Genomic DNA, 24,012 nt, shown 5'->3' on the forward strand with positions numbered 1-24,012 from the left:
ACAATGTGCTCACTCATGCCTCACGTCCCACGGAGAGTTTTTCAGCAAAATATCAAGTACCTAGGTGACTCAGATCCACTACGGCCTAGATTTGATGCTCTGCGACTTCTGGCTTTTCCCAAAACTAAAATCACCTTTGAAAGGGAAGAAATCTCAGACCGTTGATGAGATTCAGAAAAATACGATGGGGCAGCTGATGGCAACTGGGAGAACTAGGTGAGGTTCAAGGTGCCTACTTTGAAGGGGACTGAAGTGTCATTGCCCTGTGTGCAATGTCTTTTGTCTCTTCTTCAGTAAATGTCTCTCTTTTTCATAGTACATGGCTGGATATCTTCTGGACAGACCTCATATACCCTTAAATAAGTATGAGTCAGCACTTCAAGGCTGGGACTAACATAGGCAGCCTAATTCAGGGTTCTATAAACCACAGAGAACTGGGAAGCTGATAATTTGCCTCATCCTGGCCAGGGCTCAGTCTGTTAGTGTGTTCTACGATAGAGTGAAGAGGAAACTGAGAGGAGAAGCCTAAGAGGATGAGAAGCAACTTTCTTCTTCTTTTTTAGTCAGTTTTAAATTTTTATTGGTCAATATAGGCTGTCACACTTTCTTCCCACCTCATGCTGCTATTCTTGAATTTAATTTGCAAAGGGAAGCAGAAAGCAAAAATTTTATTTAACAAAATTTAAACATTTAGAGGGAAATGCTTATGGTTAGAAAATAAAACATCTCCCAGAGATTACTTTTCTTTGTACATCATATTTTAAAATATAGGGTTGTTTTCCATTTAGGAACTGTGAAAAACACCTATTTAAAATGTCTTTGGCAGGATGCTCTATTTTGCAGTGTACGCACTTCTGGGCTACTGACGTTGAGAGGTGTCGCACATTCTCATTTCCTGCATCAATGATGCCTGGCAGAGCCTTCCATTACGCAGCTTTCTGACATCTCGTCAAGAATCAGTAAAGGGACAAGAATTCTTGCCCGATTCATTTCTACAATGCAGCCATTTAACACTATCTCACCCATAATGATGTATATTCTATCCAAATTAAACATCATATCTAATTCACTCACATAGCTTAAGTACTGAACTACAACTTCTACAAATTTATGGATAAATTCATAAAATGCCGTCTCGGTCTCAGTGTCATTAACTTCAACCACAATGAAGAGAGCTGCATACTGCCGGTATATCAGCTTAAAATCCTTATATTCAACGAAAGAGCACCCGTGGCTCAAGGTGGCACTGGTTCCGGCCACAGTTCTTCCTAGAATCTTTCTCCTGCTTTTCCACAGAAGCTTGTTCCCCAAACCCCACTAGCTTCATGGAGTGGACTTCCTCGGGACAGCTGTCTTAAAAAGCAACTTTCTCCAGCAGTCACTGAGGACCGGATGAGAGGGACCAGGGTAGTTAACATCATAGCAGGGGAAACCGGGTAAGACAGGTCCTGGAGTCTGAAGGCTGTTGTGTCAGCAGAGGCCTCTGGAACAGTGTATACATTATCAGAAGGTGGGCTGGAATCAGGATGCTTATATTCCCAATCTCAGTTTCACAAATGAGGAATGGGAAACCTTGGGCCAGCTGCCAGCCAGTTCTGTGACTCAATTTCCCTATTTAGTTAACTTCTAGATTATTTGTGCTCTAATAGTACATGATTTGGTGACCATCAATCTCAGTTCCAAAGAGTTTAGCACTGCAGAGAGTTTCTTAGGAGGCAGTGGCTGGGCTGCATTGCTGAAGATGCTGTGGACTCCTGAGAGTGACATGCATATTGGCCTCCTTCTGTCAGTGACACACCTGTTAACACCACCATCTTTTCTCAGTTGTCCCCACAGTACCACCACTCTCTGGGCCTCTCCCCACTTCTCTTTATCCAACATCAAGTCCTTCCATTTTCTTCATTCTGCCCTTCTAGGCCAACTCACAACTAACATTCAGAATAAACCTATTGATCTATTACATGAAAAAAATTGAATCTATCTGTATAAGTGAGTAACATATATAACATTAACATTATAATCATCTGATTACCAACCTTTCTCCACCTCTCTGAGGTTAGAGATTATTTATTTATTTTAATCCTCACCCAAGGATATGTTTATTGATTTTATAGTGAGAGGAAGGGGCAGAGAGGGAGAGAGAGAAAGGAGAGTCAGACAGACAGACAGACACACCAGTGTGGGAGCGAAACATTGATTCAGTCGCTTCTCTATACACATGCCCCGACCAGGGGTGGAACCAGACCTGGGCATGTGCCCTGACCAGAATGGAAACTGCAACCCTTTGGTGTGCAGGATGATGGGCCAACCAACTGAGCCACCTGGCCAGGGCAGAGGTCACATGTTTTTAATTCATCTTTGGCTTCCTAGCACTGCAGTGCCTGTCACACAATTGATTCTGAATGTAGCACATCCATTTGGGGGAATGATGTGGAAAACAACAGTGGACGACAGCCTCTAATTTCGTCCCAGGTGTCCAGCTTCCTTCTCCACTCCTTAGGAAGTACATTTTGACCTTCTTCCCTTCCTTAAGGGAATTTCATCTGCACTGTAACACCCTTGAGTAAATAGTTCCTCCAGACCTAGTGTCCTAATTTCCAGCTATTTGCTTAAACAGGTCAAAGAGTAACTTCCTGTTAGGGACCTTCCACCTAGAGAAGCAGCAGTTGTGACAGCAGCAGTCCCGCCCCAGCTTCGCAATCTGTGTGTCTTCTCATTCTGCCTCTTTCCAGTACATGGTGCTAGTTTATCAAGCTGGAATGATTTGCTCTCCCTCCCCAGCACCTGCTTCCATACTCTCCTCCTCGGTCTTTTTTCGACAAGACCCTCTCCTCTCCCAGGGACCCCCATTTCTATCTCCACCTCAGTTGTTCTCGCCTTTCAAATTCAAGTGTGGACTCTAACCCTACCAGTTCTAGGCTCAGAGCCAGCCCCTCTGATAGGGGCTTTCCGTCTTTAAAAACTGGAACCTAAAAGAAGTATATTTTACTTGGCAACCCAGTGTACATACCCATATAAGTGGAAAGTGCTTTCCCATACAGTAAGTATTCCTGCTGAGTGAAAATCACAGTATTTTCTACCCCATGGGTTCAGTTATTTTCAAGCACGGACCGTTCTAGATAATTACCTTTCGGGAATGAATGAGTACTGGCCCACATTTGAAAACTCTGTTCATGGGGCTGCTGCTCCTGTACTTCAGGACTGGACAACCCTTAAGGCTGGTACCAGCCCTGAGGGCGGGACCAAGTCTCTAGCCTCCTCTGCACAGCCCCGGCCTCTGCCCTGAGGGCCACACCCAGCGCTGGACCACGGTGGGCCTCGGGGAGGGCTTCAGGGGTCAGTGCTGGCCGGGCTTGAGTGGGCCCAGGCTATCCTCGCGGTGGGCCTCGGGGTGGCCGCCGTATGGGCCTGGGCTCGCTGCACGCGGTTTCCGGGCGGCCTGGGGTGGTCCAGAGGCAGCCACAGGGCTACGTGGCCCATCCCGCAGGGGCGGCTGCGAGGGGAAGTCGTGGCCCCGCCCACCAGGGCCGGAAGCGAGGCATGCTGGGAACGGCACTTCCTCCTCAGCGGCCTCCAGAAAACCACAGGGCTCCTGCCCCGGCCCCCAGGGCCGGCCCCCCCCAGGGAACCGACAGGATGGCAGAGGGCAAGGCTGGCGGCGCTGCCGGCGTCTTTGCCAAGCAGATGCAGAAGAAGTTCAGCAGGGCCCAGGAGAAGGTCAGTGGAGGCCTCCATTCCTGCGGAGGCTGGATGTGGCGAGACGGGTGTACAGGGTGCCGAGGGGCCCCGGTCTGGGCTAGAGAGAAGGGTGTCCGGCTTCCCCCGGGAAACGGGAGTGGGGAGGGGTCCATGAAAACAAGCAGACTTGAGAGAGGGGGAGAACACCACCCAATCTTGGGCGAGTATGAGGGACTCTGCGGAGAGGCCAGTCTCTCTCAGGAGCCTTATCGCCCCGCCTGGCCCAGGAAAAGGTGAAGGGAAGGAACTAATGTTGGCGATTGCTGTGTAGCAGTTTTTGTCCTAGCAACCCAGCAAGGATGGTATTTTGCAGATGATGACAATGAGGGTTCAAAGGAGGTGGTCCCCCCAAAGTCATGAGACAAAGACGACCAGCTGTGCTGCCCGCGAGTGTTGCGGGTTGGCGTGGACTGGGAGTCCAAGGGCTGGAGTCACCTGTACAACTCTCTGTTCCCAAGCCGGCCTGGCCTCCAGGTGTTATTTAAGCTGATGTAAGAGTAGCCCTTATCTGCTTCCTGTACTGTCCCTCCGGTATTGGAGAGGACCGTCCCAAGGTGATGAGGGTGCTTCTCAGTTTAAATTGTGCCCCTGATTAGCTAATGGCGCTCCTGTTCCAGCACTAGCACTTGGGTAGGCTGTCCTTCTGAGACTTGCCTACCTGTGTAAATTATGTGCACACTGCTCTGCACAGTTCATGGCATTCTTGTTTCTACCTACCCGGAGTGTTTTCTTGGCTTCTAACGTCAGCTTCTGTCCTCCCCCTGTTAACGCTCTGGTAGATGAGATGGTATGGGAAGATAAATAAGCCAGAGGAAAAGGGTGAGGGAAAGATAAGAAGGCCCTGACATAGGACTGTGGTTTTCTAAGGATTCATGGTCTTAGAAGCATTTGGATGAATACCACTTGCTTAAGAATTGAAATATTTGTGTCATCTTCTGAAAAGCAGAGCACTGGCTAGGGTCCTGGAAGGATTTAAGGCAACCAGCTCTCCCAAGTGGGATTATCAACAGAGAATTGATGGAATATAGATACAGTCCTTATCTTTAAAGAGGCTCACAATGGAAGGGGGGGGCAGATTGGGAAATGGATGCCGAGTCCCGTGAAAGAGCAGAGGAAAAGGGAAAGATTTCATGTGCCTAGCCTCTGTTACTTCACCTTACCCTAACTTCAACTTGATCACGGTTTCAAAAGGCTGTCTGTCTTGTTACGCATCTGATGCATAGAGATCAGAGTCTCTGTGAAGGTCTAGTTAGAAGCAGTGTGGAGAAACCAGAGGTACTGGAGAATAGGGGAAGGCCAGCTACACTATGGGCTGGGAAAACAAAAAGAAAACGCAAAGAACAAAAACTTATGGAGAATAATTATTTTTAAAAGACACAGAAATTGACTTTACGTCACTCTTTGACCTTCCGTCCTCATCCAGCCTGTCATCAACGCCATGCCCCTGCTCTGTGACTTCTCTCCTTTTTTAAGCATGGATTCCTAAGGTTTAGGTAAATAAAGTCCCTACTCCGGGCTTCAGATTCTGCATTTGTAAAATGAGAGAGTTGGTGTTCAGCAATTTGGAAACTCAAAATGGTAAAGACACCCAAGTGAAAAGGGGAGAGGACTCACTAAACCAGAGTCAAATACTTTCCAAAGGGAGAACCAGCTGCCCAGGTACACCTTGTTTTTCCAGGTCTGAACCTTGAAACGGCAGGGTGAAGAACAAACTTAAATCTGCCCCAGGGAGCCCCAGATTGCTGCAGAAAACAAGAAGATACTCTGAACCCACACTCAGGCACAGCGGCAGGCAGGAGTTGAGCTAGTGCCCTAAAGATGGCAGATGCCGCACGCACGGAGGGGGAGTGGCCTGGAACGTGGAGAGGAGCTCAGTTCAGCCTGCCAGTCTTTGTGTCTTGGGAAGTTATTTTTAATTTTTACTGTTGAATGAGAAGTTATTGAAGGCAAGGTAAAGATGGCAAAAGTTTCAGTCAAAAGAAAGGACTCCCTGGCAAACTTTGCATTTTTTCTGTAAGCAGTTAGCTGTAATATTCTGAACAGTATGTAATGACTAACATGTCAAATAGTCAAATGTGTCACATATCAAGCGCTCACTTCAGAAAGGCATGATCTTTCCCTTTATGGAGCCAACATACTCATGATATGATCTCACTTCACCTTTTCAACGCTTAAGCATGTTATTAGCATCCCAATTTTAGAAATGAGGAAATAAGGCTCAAAAGAGATTGGCATGTGGTGGAATTATCACTGGAGCCCAGGTGTCTTGCCACTTTGGATGCCAGACTCGGGCTGTTCCGTTTAAAGAGTCCCCACGCATCAGTCTGATACCTGTGCCTGCTGCTTCCTGCTGATCTCTTCTCAGGAGCAAAGCTGGGCATGGAAACACCTTTTGCTTAGGCCCCTGCAGCTTAAAAGCTAGGAGTGAAGGTCTGGTGACTGTTAAACACAGTGGAGATGAAGCGTTCTTGTTTTATTTCCCAGTCCCCACCCAGACTCAACATGAGACCATTCATACTAGCTTTACAGTGTTTTTTATAATTTGACACATCTTCACATTTCACCAACTGTTTGTGACATATCCGGGGCGAACCTTTCAGATTTCTGATTCTCCAAGAAAGGGCATTTTTTACCACTCCTTTGTTGGTCTTTTCCTCTGTTGACTTTTACTCAACTTGTGTCCCAGACAATTCATTCAACAATATTTAGAGAAAAACTCCTGTCCTGGATACCCAGCTGGACCCAGGAAGGAATTTAGAGAGGAGTTAGAGGCATTCTTGACTGCTGGAAGCTTCCCATCTAGTTTAAAACAAAACAAGCCCTGGCTGGTGTAGCTCAGTGGATTGAGCACGGGCCTGCGAACCAGACATTCGTGGTTCGATTCCCAGTCAGGGCACATGCCTGGGTTGCAGGCCAGTTCCCGGCAGGGGACTCACGAGAGGCAACCATACATTGATATTTCTCTCCCTCTCTCCTTCTCTTCCCCTCTAAAGAAAAATAAATAAAATCTTTAAAACAAAACAAAACAAAACAAAAAAAGCACCCTGACCCCATATGGTTCAGTTCGGTGAGTGTTGTCTCGCCAAGCAAAAGTTCAGTTCCTGGTTGGGACACATGCCTAAGTCATGGGTTTGATCTCCTGTCCAGGCACATGTGGTCCCAGTCACCCCCTGTCAGCGTGCATATGAGGGGTGAGAGGCAACCCCTCTGTGCTTCTGTCTCACATCTTATAGATGTTCCTCTCCCTCTCTCTCTCCCCTCCCCATCTCTAAAAATAAATAAATAAAGTTTTTAAAAAACAAAAAAAAGGTAAAATAAGTGACCTGAGAGAGCTGCGCCTCTGTGGCAACACCAAGGACAGAAAAGTTGAGAACAGAGGGAGGTTTTGTAGTGGAGGCCGTAGCGGTTCCTCAGGCAAAGTGTGAGGGAGCGTTCCAGCCAGCGTGAGCAAGGCAAGGCATCTGGAGATCCTTTCAGGCAAGGAGTGGTGGGAGAAAAGGCTGGCAAGGACATTAGGGCCTTATTAAGGAGAACTTACTTTAGCATATATCCTGAATGTAAGGATTCCTTACGTAACTATAGTATCATTATTGTACCTAAGAAAAAAAAAGTTAACAAAATTTTGTAATATCTAATGTACAGGACCTATTCAAATTACCCCAACTGAGAGACTTAACTAAGATATAATAAATGATTATGGGGAAGGGTCACGGTAAGGAACTGTATCCACCAAACATGTCTGCAGTGAATTTTTTTTAAGTTCTACCCTCCCACCTCAACCTACACAGAAGTGAAAATAAATCAGTGAACACTGGAATATTCTTTACCGATTTCACTAAGTGTTAACACTGCCACATTTACTTTGTCCATTGTCCCTACTCTTTCTTTCTAAATATCTATATTCTAACTTTCAAGGCGCTAAGCTAGGCAAATTTGGGCAGAATTCTCAGTGCAGGACTTTGGGGATTGGCACTAGGTGGGCCTTTGAAAGGAAGTGATCCAAAGGTAGAATTTACTCATTTTTTCAATACACATCTGTATTGAAAATACATCTGTACTTCCTCTCCCCTCTGGGAATCCTAGTTAAGAAAGAACATTTACAGCCTAGTGTATGTGCCGTGACACCTGGCCCTGTTGCTTATGGCAACAAGAAACTTTGGGCCCAGGGTGCTGGCTATGTTTTCAGGATGATGATACTTATCTTTTCAATTTCAGAATTGAAGGCGGTTGTGTTTCCTCAACACACACACTCCCACGCCTTCCAGCTCTTTTTTGCCTTGACCCTTGTGGGCATTGGGAATACAGGTCCACTCTGGGGTATGCCACACTGACTCTAGCCCCACTTGACTCCTTATTCTTCCAGCCCCTGCACCTAAGAAGAACCACTCCCCACGCAAAGGAAGGGAGGGTCGGCAGGAAGGAAGTAAGAGCTGAGTTAACCACTAAACAAGGTGGTTTTGCAACTTTCTTGGTAGAAAATAGTGCTTTGTTAGGGGGAGAAGGTGGAGCCAAGGAAGCTGGCGGACTTTGCACAGCCAGGGCTGGGTTGTAAGTAAAGTTAGACATAAACAAACACATGCGCTTAAACTGAAAAGGAAACAAAGACAGGTATGTGTGGGGGGAGGAGTGGCACTAGACAGAGTAACAGTGAATTTGCATTGAGTACTCACCTTAGGGCAGCACTGTTAAAGCAATTTACATGTATAATATCATTTAATTTTACCAACAACCCCAGGAAATACTAGTATCTTAATGGAGGAAAGGGAGTTCGGTAAACTGAGGCTCAAGAGTTTAAGTGATTTACCCAAAGGCTTATAGCCAGTATGTGGAAAGGCCAACATGGGGGCATGCTTATGTCTGTCTGTCTGACCCCTGAGTCCTTATACTAACATTGTGGAGAGAGCTCCTGAAGTGAAAGACACTAGCCCCAGGCCTGAGAATGGAGTCTTTCTCACTCTCAGGACTCAGGCAGTCTTTCGTGTGATTCAGAGCCCAGTCACCCTCTCTAGCTTCTGTACACACGTTCCCCATATAACACACCCTAAACCAGCCATGCTGAACTATCTTGTGAAGCTTCTATAAATTTGCATACTCCTGGCCTGGCTGGTGTGGCTCAGTGGATTGAGCACCAGCCTACAAACCAAAGGGTCGCCATTTTGATTCCCAGTCAGGGCACATGCCTGGGTTATGGGCCAGGACCCAGTAGGGGCATGCGAGAGGCAACCACACACTGATGCTTCTCTCCCCATCTTTCTCTCTCCCTTCCCCATTCTCTAAAAGTAAATAATTTTTTTAGAAAGTTTGCATACTTCTGTGACTTTGCTGATGTTATCTTTTCCTAGAAGCTTCTTTCCACCCTCACCCTTCATACTCTATTCTAATCTAGCCAAATCTTAATTCCAGGCCCAGCTCATTGTTCCTCTCCTGTATCAGTCTTACTCTCCTTCCTATTATAAGTATTAAGTATCCATTTGCTGAATACTGAGAAATTTAGAGGAAGAAGGCAAGTACTCAATCCTTAAGGAGCTTACAATTTAGAAGGAGATGTAGACAGACAAATACAAATAATAAAATAGTATCAGAAATGCATGTAAGGTACAGAAGTTGTAAGTACTTAGAAGAAAGTGATTAACTTGATTAATACGATGAAGTGGATGTGATTAAGTGTCACAAAGGATATAGGTTATGAATTGGGGTTTTTTAGATAGTGGCCTGACAGCCAATGTGGGGAAGAGCATTCCAGATAGAGGGAACAGCACTACAACAAGCAAGAACTATGGTTTACTCAGGAAATGAATAAAGTGGTGGGGTGGGGAGAGACCTACAAGAAGGAAGAACTGTGAGAGCTGAGGCTAAATGACTGTTCAAATCATTGAGACTGGTATGCATGCTAAAGCTATAACTTACAGATACATAATGGGTTTTGAGTAAAAATTTGTTGAGAAGGTAAATGGAGACTCATTAGAAGGTTTTAAGCAGAAACGTGGTAGGCCTATTCGTAGCAGACCAGGTGGGAAATGGTCAGGGCATGGGCTGAAGCTATGGCAGTGAAACTAGAAAGCATGGGGTGGTTTTCAGAGATGGACCTGGTCAGGAGTTCAGTGAAGGAGGTGGGCGAGGTGGAGCCAAGGGCAGGAAACTCCTGAGATTCCAACATGAACACGGGGATGGTGGTGCCTCCCCCCAGAGTGGATTGCAGACAGAAGAGGCAGGACTTTTGTATTTGTTTGTGAGTGTCCCCTATGAGAACAAGTACTGTGCCTTTTTCATTTCCACACCCTTCACATTGGCACTGAGACCGGTATAACGGTTAGCTCTCGGGTTCCCAGTGGAGAGGAGACAGACATGGATAGCATTAATTTTTAGCTGAATTTTAAATGCATTTTATTAGGGCTTCTTAAAGTTTTCCACAAAGGCCCTCATAAGAGAAAAGTCTCCAGCCCGCCTCTCTAACCTCGTCTATCTAGAGGAACCTGTGGCTATGTGAAAAATTCTTTAAGGCTCATGTTGTATCTTTAAAAGCCATGAACATTTTACATTCCTCCTATTAATCCTTATTTTAATATAATTCTCCCCACAGAAAACACTGTAAATATCAATATCATTCCAGGAACATATACCTTATTTATTCTGGGCTTTATATATGGCTTCTAGCATACTGCTGCATAGCCCCATGAGTATGCAATTTGAAAAGAGCCACAAAACACGATTGTTTATTCAGCAGTGCGCTGTATATGTAATTCTCTTGGGCTGATTATTCAGTACAGTGGCCCTTTAGTTGCATCTGAAACTCTGAGAGAGAAGCCAGGGTCGTATGAAGCCAACAGATAAGAGAGACTTGACCGTATAAAATCTATGGACCTTTCTAACTTTATCTCCCCAGGTACTACAGAAGTTGGGGAAAACTGTGGAAACCAAAGATGAACGGTTTGAACAAAGTGCCAACAACTTTTACTATCAGCAGGTAATCTGGAGGGTGGGGGAGGGAAGCTTGGAGGAAGAGAGAAGACATGAGTGCTGAGGGGCAGAGGAAGAGCGCGTTCTTCAGACCAGCAAGCGTCCCCGCTAAGCCGCCTTCCCCCGGGGGTAGGGGCCGTGGCGTGCCCTGCTGCTAGTCCTTCCACCGGTACTACCGGAGAAACTTAGCTTTCCTGTTCCTGCTGTCCCCGGTTCTAGGGTTCTCTTCTCTTAGGGGTTCCCTCAGGGTACAATGGCATCATCAGGTCCTTAGACAAAATCAAAATGAGCCCCTGTCACCTTATTTACTTCCTGGGGTGCCCCTCTCCCCCCCTAGGGCTTTTGTCTCAGTAGCCCCACGTTTTCCTTGTGGCCTCTTTGTCCATGACATCGACATACCCCACCTAAGCCTTTTGTTCTAAAGTAATATCTCCATCTTTTCACTGGTCATTCTCACCACCACCTCCTACTCTTATCGTGCCTTCTGTCTTCACTGGGAATTATGGGTGATTTTATGTAGAAAACTGACATTAAGAAGTGGGTAACAGAGGTTTAACTTCCATGGGGTATTTGAATTTCCACCTCCGTGTGCCAGGCATTGTGCTCAGTGCTTTACACACATCTCGTTCAATTCCTACAACAGCCTTGGAGATTGTGATCCCTCTTGATGGAAGAAGGGAGTTGTTAACTTAAATGAGTATCTAGTTACATTGCAATTAGGACACTGACTACTCACAGTTAGATCAAATTTCACAGGTCAGGGGCACAGTCCCCCATTGCACTGCCCTACTTCAGACACCGGCACAGACTCCAGAGTTCCCAGGCTCCCTGCATTTCTGACCAACTGGCTATAAATTTGGGGGTAGCTGCTAGCTGCTCAGCTTCCACAGTTTGCTAAAATGACTCTCAGAACTCAGGAAAGGGCCCCAGTTACCACTGCAGTCTTATTATAAGGATACAAGTCAAGACCAGACAAATGAAGACCTACATGGTAAGGTCTGGAAGGGTCCCAGAGATGTGTCCACAGGACATGTCACAAGACATGTCACCCTCCCAGCACACCGATCTAGTTAACCAGCCAAGAAAGCTCACCCCAGCTTCTGGTGTCTAGAGTCTTTACTGTGATTTCACTGCAGAGTGAATCGTTGGCCGAGTGTTTGAACTCAACCTCTCGCTCCCCTCCTGTCCCCTGGAGGCTGGGCTGATACCAGCTGCCTCAGAGCCCTAACCCTCTAACCCCATGGCGCCTCTTTCCAGCCTGACCTGCCACCCTCCTGAGGTGCGGTCTGAGGGGCCAGACACTCCTGTCACTTGGGCAATCACAAATATTTGGGGCTTACTTCCCAGGAACCAGAGACAAAAAATAGCCAAAATCTTTATCACATAGCAGTTAGTTGGATTATATACAAAGTAATTCTTTAGAATTATATTAAAAGGCTATTATTCTTTAACTCAGTAGTAGACTGTGTTAGAATCATTTGGAACTATTTTTAAATGCAAGGTCACTGGTAGGAGGGCCTTGGAATATGCATTTTTAGACTTGTTTTAACAAAGTTTCGTATGTACACAAAGATAGAAGAACTTGTATAACAAATCCATATGTACCCATCACTCTGCTTCAATAATTTATCAAGTCCTGAGAATCCTGTTCTGTCTTTGTCTCCACCCACTTCCCTCATCCTTGATTATTATGAAGCAGATTCAAGGTATCATATTATTTTATCTATAAATATTTCATTATCAATCTCTAAAGATAAAGACTTTTAAAATATAATCACAAAACCCTTATTGCACCTAAAAATATTTTTCTATAAAAACACTTCTCATAACAAATCAGAAAGTACATCAAGAAAAAAACTAACTTAAAAATAAAGATTTTATACCCTTCCATGCTACAACCACTGTTTTATATCCTTACAATGACTTTGTTATATACGTACATGATCTCTAAATATATTCACTACGAATAAACAAGGATTACAGAAATGAAACCCCATTCATATGGCTTTATAACTTGCCTTTTTCACTAAACAGGATAACACAAATATCTTTTCAGATATTTCATGATAACTATCCATTAAATGTGTTTTAGTGATATCTAAAAACATTAGCAATAATTTCTTTTTTAATTTTATGTATTTATTTTTAAGAGAGAGAGGAGGGAAGGAAAAAAAGAGAGGGAGAGAAACATCAATGTGTGGTTACCTCTCATGTGCCCCCCAACTGGGGACTTGGGCCACAACCCAAGCATGCGCCCCGCCTGGGAATCGAACCAGCAACCCTTTGGTTCACAGGTCAGTGCTCAATACACTGAGCTACACCAGGCGAGGCAGCAATAATTTCTTAATATCATAAAATATCCAGTCAATGTTCACATTCCCTTAATTGTGTTATTTTTTATAGTTTATTTATATCAATAACTACTTGACATATTTAAATCTCTTAGAGTTAAGGTTAAATTTTTTAATCTACAGGTTTCTAATCCTTTTTTTGTAGTTTATTTGTTGATACTAGGTTATTTACCTGTAGTTTCATGCAGTCTTAATTTAGCTGATTGAACCTGTGGTATAATTTAACATGTTCCCTGTCCCTTGAATTCTCTGAAAATTCATAATTAGATTTAGGGCCTTGATGAGATTCATATTTTTGATTTTGTTTCTTTTGGTGGGAAGAATACTTATTATTGCCCTGGCTGGTGTGGCTCAGTGGATTGAGTGCCGGCCTGCAAACCAAAGGTTTGCCAGTTCAATTCCTAGTCAGGCGTGTGAGAGACAACCATACCTTGATGTTTCTCTTTCTTTTCTCCTTCTCTTCTCCTCTCTCTAAAATTAAATAAAAATATTTTTATAAAGAATACTTATTATTATAGGTGTTCTGTTCTTTCATTGGAGGCGCATAATGCTTGGTTGTCTCCTTTTTTGTGTGATGTTAACAGTTGTAGGTGATCATTAACTAGGGAATCTGTGTTTTACATTAAAATTTGTAGGTAATGATGATGTAGTAGCTAGTCTGAGAACAGCATTTGCCAACCGATCTAGTCTAATTTCTTTGAGGGGAAATAGGATCTGATTGGGAGGGAATGATTTCATCAAGGTAACACAGCAGAAGAGTTGCTGAGCTGGGATTCAGACTTGAACCCTGTGCTTTTCTTCCTGTACCTCAAGAGAAGGCCTCCCTGGGCCTCTTCTCCACTCCAGTTTCTGTTCTACTTCCACCTCCAGCATAAAAAGAACAGGAATCAGTAAGCTGACACCCACTTGGAAAGGTTCCCACTCTTGGCCCATTCTGTCCCTCAGTCCTTTCTTTTCCTGTCTGCCTCATGGGATAGCCCTCCAACGGCAGATGTGTGGGCATGAAGGGCAAGAGATGGGGTCATCAGGAAGAAAAAGAGGATCAGATGGACGATTCCCTCAGAATTCCCTGTGCAAGCCCCCACTTAAGTGTCACTCGATGGGGGGAAATCTATTTGAGAAATGAAATGGAGTTAGATTAGGAATGAGGAAAAACTTTTCTCCTGAGAGAATGCTACATCTCTAGCAACTTGTGTTTGAACATGCTTGGAAAGTTCATGCAACAAACATTTCGTAGGTACCTGGCTTGCAGGCACTATGCTAGATGCTGGTGCTTCAGTGTAAATAAAACAACATACCTGCCCTCAAGGCTCTCACAGGTTAAGGAGAAAGACAGCCATAGATAATGCAGTTGGGTCTGAGGCTGGAGCTGGGGTGGCTCAGACAAACAGGAGGAAAAAGCAGAGGGCCAGAGACTGACAGTTAAGTATTCCAGAGACTGGACCGGTTGGTTGTGTGCCCTGTTCTCACCCACACACAATTTGTAGGTAAGCTTTTTGTTAGTTAATAAATAATTATCACTCCCAAACATCCCAGCCTGATTTCAAGGCCTTGTACCTACCTGGGTTCCTAATCAAATTTCCATAGGTAATTTTTGTTTGAGGACTCTGCTTGCTTCCCTCTTTCCCTCTCTCCAAAATATATTATATAGGAAGAATTCTTTTTCTCAAGCAGTATTTTAATCTCTTCTTTCTGGTAGTGACAGCTGCTGCCAGATCATTGCCTTTAAAATCACATCTAACTGCCCAGCCTCATCGTTCCCTTCTGGACCTCCCTTATATAACTCTTCCAGCCCTTGCTCAAGCTGATCATGCCCTTTACTTGTTTTGCTGAAGGTTTGGGTTTCTCTGAGTCTGTTTTTCTCCAGCAAGTAGGGAAACCCAGGGCAGGAACCTTCTTCATCCTCATTACCTGGGTCTGTTCAGACAGCTCTATCTGTCTGCCTGAGTGCTTAGGAGAAGCTTCCAGAGCTAGTGGTACATTAACTGAGGGCTGAGACTCTTTGTATAAAGAAGGGATGGGAGAGACTGACTCAGACTCTTAATAGTGCTGCCAAGAATTTGACAAGGCTTCAGAAAGCAGAAGTAATACAAAGATTTAGAGCTCAAATCACCTTACCCAGCATTTATAGATGAGGAAACTAAAGCGAAAGGAGAGGATCAACTTGCTAGTTGGTGGCAGAGACAAGTGTTTGACTCCCAGACAAGTGGAAACCTAACACTGGGAGAGTTGTATCTGTCAGGAAAGAGGAAATGCTCCGGAGTGATTCATCCTGGAGACGTTTCGGGGAAGACAGACAGGTCAGAGAATTAAAATGATGCCCAGGGCTGTTCTGGCAGCCTACGTCCTGCCAGTACCACTTCAGCTCCTCAAAGAGAAGAACAAAAGCATAAAGAAAGAAGTTTGACCACAAGGCCTCATTCTAAAACACAGAAATGGATTTGGACTTCTGTGAGATGTAGCAGAGGGCAGAAGGTGTTCACATTTTGTGGACTATGGTATAAATAGTAGCCCCCAGTTTTGAACAGTATATATACAACCTGCACAATCATACATGGTAGCCATGATTATTAGTCTGTTTTTTCATGCCATGTAATATCTAGTGGAATAAAAAATTGAGAATTTTGCCCTGGCTGCTGTGGCTCAGTGGATTGAACGCTGGCCTGTGAACCAGAGGATTGCCAGTTCAATTCCCAATCAGGACATGTGCTGGGTTTCAGGCCAGGTCCCCAGTAGGAGGTGCTCATGAGGCAACCACATATTGGTGTTTCCCTCCCTCTCTTTCTCCTTCCCTTCCCCTTTCTCTAAAAATAAATCAATCAGTAAGTGAAATATATGTTTAAAATTTTTCTTAATTTGAGAATTTTATTTGTAGAACTTACGTAAGATAGTTTCACAGCTTTTGTTCTTCAAATATGTATTTTTTTAATATATTTTATTGATTATACCATTACAGTTGTTCTATTCCCCCCCTTCAATCCCCTCCACCCACACCCTCCCTCCCCCACCATTCTCCCCCCCTTAGTTTATAACCACGTGTCTCAAGTTCTTTGGATTCTATATTTCTCCCACTATTCTCGCCCTCCCCCCTATCTATTTTCTGCCTACCATCTATGCTATTTTCTGTGCCTTCTCCCCTCTTCTCCCCCTCCCACCCCCCTGTTTCTAACCCTCCATGTGTTCTTCATTTCTATGGTTCCACTCCTGATCTAGCTGTCTTCTTGGTTTGCTTTTGTTTTAGGTGTGGTTGTTAATAACTGTGTGTTTGCTGTCCTTTCACTGTTCATATTTTTCATCATCTCTTTCTTATATAAGTCCCTTTAGCATTTCATATAATAAGGGCTTGGTGATGATGAACTCCTTGAACTTGACCTTATCTGAGAAGCACTTTATCTGTCCTTCCATTCTAAATGAAAGTTTTGCTGGATAAAGCAATCTTGGCTGTAGGTCTTTGGATTTCATGACTTGGAATACTTCTTTCCAGCCCCTTCTTGCCTGGAAGGTCTCTTTTGAGAAATCCGCTGACAGTCTGATGGGTACTCCTTTGTAGGTGACTGTCCCCTTATCCCTTGATGCTTCTAGGATTCTCTCCTTCATTTTGGTCTTGGCTAATGTAATTATGATGTGCCTTGGTGTGTTCCTTCTTGGGTCCAACTTCTTTGGCACTCTCTGAGCTTCCTGGATTTCCTGGAAGTCTATTTCCTTTGCCAGACTGGGGAAGTTCTCCTTTATTATTTGTTCAAATACGTTTTCCACTCGTGGCTGTTTCTTTCCCCCTTCTGGTACCCCTATAATCCGGATGTTGGAACGTTTAAAGATGTCCTGGAGGTTCCTAAGCCTCTCCTCATTTTTTTGAATTCTCATTTCTTCATTCCTTTCTGGTGGGATGTTTTGTTCTTCCTTCTGGTCCATTCCATTGATTTGAGTCCCAGTTTCCTTTCCATCACTATTGGTTTCCTGTGCATCTCCCTTCATTTCAATTAGTTTAGCCTTCATATGTTCCTCTAATTTGTGACTATGTTCCTCTAATTTGTGACTATAATCTACCAGTTCTGTGAGCATCCTGATAAATAGTGTCTTGAATTGTGCTTCTGAGAGGCTGGCAATTTCTCGGTCGCTTAGAGTTATTGGCTCTGGGACTTTGAGTTCTTCTTGCGCCATCTTTTGGGCTGTTCGTGCCTGTTCCATAGCAGGATCAGAGCCCTAAAGTGTTCACTAGAACAGGGCAACTAAGTCGCTGGGTTGTGACGTTGTATGTGGGGGCGGGGTCAAAGAGGGACAATGGCGTCCTGTCCGCCGCCTGCTGCCACGGCCCTCACCGGTGCCGCAGTTGCTGCCGTCACCTGGCCCACGCGTTTCGTCCCACTGCTCGCGAGTGCGCCACCGCCGTCAGCCCTCGCCCCCTGGGGCCTGCGTGGTCTGTCTCACTGTGCGCGAATATGCGCCCGCGGTCTGCCCCGCACCCCAACTGGTTCCCGTCTGCCTGCGCGCCTGGGTCGGGGGCCCTGTCCTGCCCGACCCTGCTCGCTGCTGGCTCCGCCCCTCTTACCGTCCCCGTTGAACGGTTAGATGTAGTCGGACTTCCGTATAATTCAATTTTCTGTCCTTTGGTTGTGTCTTTGTTTCTCCAAACCTTTGTTGTATTCAAACTTGGTTGTGGGAGAAGGCACAGTGTTTCCACCTATGCCTCCATCTTGGCGGAAGTCTTCAAATATGTATTTTTGATACTAAATTTTCATGGTGAAGTAAAAAGTTGAATCTGAGTTGTTTTTTTTTTCCAAAAAGAAATTGAGATCTTTGTTAATTTCTGTAATCCCCAAAACTCTTTCAAAACTCTTTCAAATCTTGGTTATCACATTTTTAAAACCCTCAAGCTTATAGCTACATATCATAGTCATGTTTAACATCTTATACTATTTAACATCTTATACTATTTAAACTCTTTTCTGTTAATGAAAAAGCAAGGAGGAAGTGAGATGGCCTTTCTGGTGGGTGCTGAGTGATTCTGCGGGGTTTTTTAACTGGCTGAATTTTTCTCTGACATTCTACAAAAAGCACTTTCTCACGGTCAACAGTAACCTCCCGTTACCAAGTTCCGTGACTTTTACCAATTCTTCCTGCCTTCTGACCTCTCTGTGGCATCTGACTCTTCCCTGGTTACTTCTCTGATACTGTCTTGATTCTCATTTGCCATGACACACTACACAATCCCAGCTCCTCCCCCTCTCTTATAGTGCCTTAGGATAATTTGAGATTATCTTTGTCTTCATGTCCCTTGAGCCCTGGAATTCAGCCTCTAGAAAAGGACTTTTAACCTGAAGTATGGCCAAAAGTTTGGACCAGCTCAGAGGAGAGTTCTGGAGGCAAGAAGATAGATGAAATATTTAGTTCAGTTTTTTTAATTTGAGCAGACCTAGATTTTCTGCTGCTAAAATTAAATAGTAATGATCATTTTCTCAAAGATGTCCACAAATAAAAATTTTAAGTTGTTGGATAGAATTTACTAAATTTTCAGGTTTTCTCCTATAATTTTTTATACTTTCGATATGCTCAATAGCCTATCTGGTAATGAACACGTTCACAAGTATTTTATGATGTCCTGCATAGTGTATCTTAGCTCAGGTACTTTATCACCTGAACTGGGAGGGGGGTCACTGTGTGGACCCATGGGCCTGGCCCTTGCAATTGGCCACCCTTTCAGTCCAGTCCCATGCTCCCGAAGTCAGCCTCTAAAATGTCAATGGCCCGGCCTCAAACTCCCCTCTCATCTAACTTCTAGAAGCAGGAGTTAACACAGAACAAAGAGACTAGGAGGGAAAGGGGCTTTCAACAACACCCTGCAGAACAGCTGAGGAAGCCTGTGAAAAAGACTTGGTGCAGGGCACGTGAAAGATGTCTTCAGACGTGTGAAGGGAAATTCAATCTACTCTGAGTACAGAAGGCCAATCTAACTAAGGCCAGTGGGTAAAAGTTCTGAAAGAACTATTTTAAAATGAAGTGCAGCCTCAACAAGAGGTCATGAGTTTCTGGTTGCTGGAAGTATTCAGGAAGCATAGGCTAAATGAATGTTTGTCAGAGTTATAACAAAAGTGGCTTGTTTATTGGGCTGAGATTTAAGCTGCAAAATATAAATGATATCTTCCTCTCCTTCCTCCCCTTTTTCTGTTTCAGAGGGAGGAGACATAATCTGTGCTTAGGAGTCCTAGCATAAAAAAATGAGAATTCAGACACAGGAGTGAAGCTAGAATCAGGAGGATAGATAGAGCCATAGGTGAGGACACTGGAGTGAAACAGGAGGAGAGTCAGTGGTGAGGTTCCTTGGAAGAGAAGTGGGAAGCAGTGGCTGACAGAAGGAAAGGGTAATGTGGGGCAAGGCAGAGAGGACGTTAGGGGAGAATGGCCTGTGTGAGGGAGCAGAGAAGGAGGAGTGTCCGGTGTCCACAGAGGACGGGGCAGTTCACCCAGAGAGGAAGGCATAAGCCAGAGGACCATTACATTTCAACAGAGAAACTTTGGTATAGGCCCTGGTTCTCTGGAAGGAGGCACAGGAAGGAAAACACGCCAATGCAGTGGGAGCAATCTCCCAACCTACAAATTGCCCCAAGGAGGCAACCTACAACTTCTTGTAAAACAGTACAGGCTAATTTGCAACATGTGCAAATGCTTGAAGAAAATCCAAGACTGACTTCTGCTTTTAAGCTACTTTCATACTTTGACCTCCGGAGCATCTTTCCAAATATATCTCTTTAGTCATCAAAGGCGTTTCTCCCTTTCAGGCAGAGGGCCTCAAGCTATACAAGGACCTGAAGAACTTCCTTAGTGCAGTCAAAGGTGGGTATTGCAACAAAGGAGAAAATCCAGAGGGTGTTTATGCAGCTTGTAGGTCTGGGGATAGAAATAAAAATCAACTGTACTCAGGGTTTTTATCACTTGCCTGCCCCTGACTCCTGGAGTTTTGTGGGCCAAGGAAGAGTCCCATCCCGGCCCCATCCAGCTTCCTCACCAATAACCCAGACCTTCTGAGTATGTCCTTCTAATTGAACCCACTTATTTGCCTGTCACCCATATGATTATATCAGACTGCCTTTCAGGAAACTTGATGGAGTTCTCTCCTTTCAGTGATACATGAAGGTTCAAAGCGAGTGTCACAAACGCTGCAGGAGATCTACAGCAGTGAGTGGGACGGTCATGAGGAGCTGAAGGCCATCGTAGGGGTAAGAGTGTTCTGGGCCTTAGAATTCCTCACACCTCCCCACTGCCCTCATTTCAGCATCACCTTAGCTTCTCCATCCACACAGACGGGAAAGCAAAGCAGCCAGTTCACATTGTTCATTTGTATACCCCAGTCACAGGTGAAAGGAAATGCTGCAACTCTAAGGTAAAAACCGGTTTCGCCTAATCTGTGGACTCCTCCGTTTTTGACCTTCTTCCCCTTTTTAAAACCTTATGGATGTTTTACCTACATAAAACCTGACTGGTTGTTTTTGAAAACTAACTCATGCCGTTACTTACTTCCAAATTTCCCTATCCTTCAATCACTAGAATCCAAGACTCTGACCATCTGTTCCTGTTCTTAATCCCTGAATGTATGTCCCATCATTTGTAGGGCAATTCCTTGGGGAAAAGCTGTTTCTTCATCTGATTCTTCCTGGTGCTCAAAAAAGGAAGCTATTGCAGGAAGACTTTGGGTATTTCCCTGGTGTGCAGTTGTTGAGAAGTGGGGCCCTCACCACTCCCCTTCGCCTCTGCCCCGCAGAATAATGACCTTCTCTGGGAAGACTATGAAGAGAAACTAGCTGACCAGGCTTTGAGGACCATGGAAAACTATGTAGCCCAGTTTGGAGAAATAAAGGTACTCACCCGATTTACAGAATCAAGGATGGATTATGAGTGGCCCACAAAGTTAGAGACCATACCGGGTTAAATTTACAAATAGAGTTAGGACCCCTGATCAGGAATGAAGTTGGGTAGGTTAAGAGAAGAGGGTTAGACAGGAGGTTAGGGTGGAGGGTTAGGGGTGGTATGAAGGTTGTATTTTGAGTTAGATTTCAGTGAACTAGATCTGGGCTGGTTTTAAATGAGGCCCAGGCCAGAGCATCCCTTTTAGTTGTTTTAAACAGTTGATGGGACTAAAAGAGGTTTATTGTAGAGAAGCGGAAGGAGTCGAAATAGTTATCTTCAAATACTTGAAAGTCTGGTCGGCTAAAGAGGAACGGAACCTGTTCTGAACAGTCCCAGAAAGCGGAATTAGGGTTCATTCATTTCATAAGACAGTGGGTTCTCTATTCTGTGTTCAAACAGATGTCACACAACTTTTTAAAAAGATGTTTATTGATTTTAGAGAGAGAGGAAGAGGGAGAGAGAGAAGCACTGATTGGTTGACTTCTGGTATGTGCCTCAACTAGGCATTGAACCCGCTACCTTTTGGTCGACAGGACTATGCTCCATCCACCTGAGCCACAACAGCCAGTGCTCAAACTGCTTCTTATTTTGGCTGTTGTACAAAATGTTCATGTATTGCATAGAAAGTTGGACCAGATAATTGCTAAGATCCTTTAAAATTCAGTGATTGAAAAAATGAGACGGGGGTCAATAACATAATTCACTTCTCCCTGGTATAATTTGTAGTTCGGATGAGATTGAGTAGACTTTTCTCTCAGTGGTCATAATGTTTTTGTTGTGCTTTAGGATTTTGAAAGCACTGTATATTCAGTATTTGATCTTCAAAATAACACCAAAAGGTAGATGAGGCTACTGAGGCTTCAAAAGAGATGGACTTTGCTGTAGGTCACAAGGCTAATAAGTGGCAGTGTTAGGAGTAAGACCCAAAACTCCTACCTTTCAGTTTCATAGGATTCTCAAGACTGTTTATCCTGGAGGCTGAACTAGTTTTACTGAGTTCATAGCAAGTATTAATATTTAATGGCAAGCTTACAAGTGCTTTGTCGAATTGCCCTTTATTCTCTCGCTCCCTGAGAACCCCCGTTCTTTCCAGATAGTGAGGGAGAACCCTTGGACACAAAACCCTGGTAGAACATGAAATTTGGTAATAGGACCCAGGAATCTTGCCTCTCTGTTTGATGCTCTGTTGCCGACTGCCTGGCCACAGAAGAGTTGAAGGCCCTTTCTCATGGCTCTGGGTTAGGAAAGAATCGCCAAGCGGGGACGGAAACTCGTGGACTACGACAGTGCTCGACACCACCTGGAGGCAGTGCAGAATGCCAAGAAGAAAGACGAGGCCAAGATTGCCAAGGTAAAAAAAAATCCTGATAAAACCTTCCTGCCCTGTGTCTCCCTACAATGGTGGCAGGTAGCTGGACCACACTTGGTTTAGGAAATGATGAATTTGACATTCAAAGTCCTGAAGGAAATCCCATTTCCTCTGACACCAATGCTTTACAGAGAGCCAGAAACTCAAGGCTGGGGAGGGCATGGGTCTGGGGGAGGAGAGCCATGGTTCCGAGTAAGCCTAGTCCCTGAAAAAAATGCAGAGGATAAAAGAAGTAGATTCTATCCTGGGGTTGAGGATTGAGAGGAAGGAATTGTTGTCTCTTTTACCACATAGGCAGAGGAAGAGTTCAACAAAGCCCAGCTTGTGTTTGAAGATCTGAACCAGGAACTACTAGAGGAGCTACCCATTCTCTATAATAGGTAATGATTGAGTCCAGAAAAGTGCTGAACTCCTGGGCCACTGGAGGCCCAGGCAGCCAGCAGCCCGAACATGTCATCTCATGAAAAAAAGTATCCTGGTCTAAGAGTTCTGTAGCCTCAGCCCAGCTGCTAGCCTGCTGTGTGATATTAGGCAAGCCTCGGTATCTCTCTTGACCCTGGTTTCTTCATCTGCAATACGGAGATAACCATCCTTGCCCTGCTAGCTTTTCCGGATTTAAAAACAAGGTGCTTCTTAGATAGGAGAGATCTTGGCAAGTAAATTGCTGTCGTCAGGCTTACTACGAGTATCTGGTTCATGCCACAAGGGTGTATTGTTAAACAACCTTGGTTTGTGACCATCCAGATTTACATAGATAAATTGGAGGATAATTATTTCCATTAATGAAGATGTCTGCTTCACAGTAGGTAAAAGTGTTTTAGGTATAAATTTTTTACATTGGAAGAGAAATCTGAGCAGAAATTCTGTACAAATCCTATCTATATTTTTTTTTCACTGCACAAGGTATGCTTTAATGCAGTTGTAGCCAGAGTATTTCGTATTGTCACTTAATATTAGTCTATATATTATGGAGCCTTCTTAATAGCTACATGTATTCTAAAGCATTATATGACTCAATTTAAATACAATTGAAATTTAATAGTTTCTCTTTTTTTTCTTTTCTTTCTTTCTTTTTTTTTTAAGAGAGAGAGGGGAAGGGAAGGAGAAAAAGTGAAAGAGAAACATCAGTGTGTGGTTGCCTCTCACACGCCCCCATGGGGGACCTGCCCACCACCCAGACATATGCCCTGACTGGGAATCGAACCGCACCCCTTAATAGTTTCTTGAAATGTGAATTTTCCCAATTCCTTTCCAGTAGAATCCCATTAGTGTACATGTAGCTTCACAGAAGTCCCATATTGCATAAAGAGAAAGAATAATTAATTATTACAATAATTATAATGGCATGGCCTTGTATTTATTTTTTTAATTAGCAAAAAATACATTTTTTTGTTTCTTTTTTTATGGCCTTATATTTAGATAGCATTTTAAAAATTCTTCAAAGCACTTTTATGTCTGCTTCAGTATCCAAAGAGCCTGATTCGGATAACTTCATGCAGCTAGAGGTCTATTATATTGTACTTTGGCGTCAGCCCGGGCTGCATGCCTCCTCTGGCCTTCCGCCTCCTGAGAGTCAAGTGTGCTCCTGGGCTGGCCCTGGTGAATGCAGGTCCTGGAACATCCTGAGCCTTAGGGTGTGGGGTGGCTTTCCCTGAGGAGCCCTGGTGGTGGCTGGCTTTGGCAAAAGCTCCGATC

General features: G+C 44.4%; 1 protein-coding gene across 1 annotated transcript in view; it reads left to right on the forward strand.

Moving 5' to 3' along the window:
* The first annotated feature begins 3,554 nt into the window (after positions 1–3,554).
* Positions 3,555–24,012, forward strand: part of BIN2 (bridging integrator 2) — a 30,841-nt gene continuing 10,383 nt past the window's right edge. The window contains exons 1-7 of the mRNA XM_037030954.1: positions 3,555–3,717; positions 10,622–10,702; positions 19,823–19,877; positions 20,166–20,260; positions 20,803–20,898; positions 22,192–22,299; positions 22,612–22,697. Of these exons, the coding sequence (XP_036886849.1) occupies positions 3,637–3,717; positions 10,622–10,702; positions 19,823–19,877; positions 20,166–20,260; positions 20,803–20,898; positions 22,192–22,299; positions 22,612–22,697 (602 nt within the window). The 5' untranslated portion in view covers positions 3,555–3,636. The remainder of the gene's footprint in view (positions 3,718–10,621; positions 10,703–19,822; positions 19,878–20,165; positions 20,261–20,802; positions 20,899–22,191; positions 22,300–22,611; positions 22,698–24,012) is intronic.

Source organism: Sturnira hondurensis, unplaced genomic scaffold (genome assembly GCF_014824575.4).
Source record: "Sturnira hondurensis isolate 20B ecotype Veracruz unplaced genomic scaffold, ASM1482457v3 Scaffold0020903, whole genome shotgun sequence".
NCBI lineage: Eukaryota > Metazoa > Chordata > Mammalia > Chiroptera > Phyllostomidae > Sturnira > Sturnira hondurensis.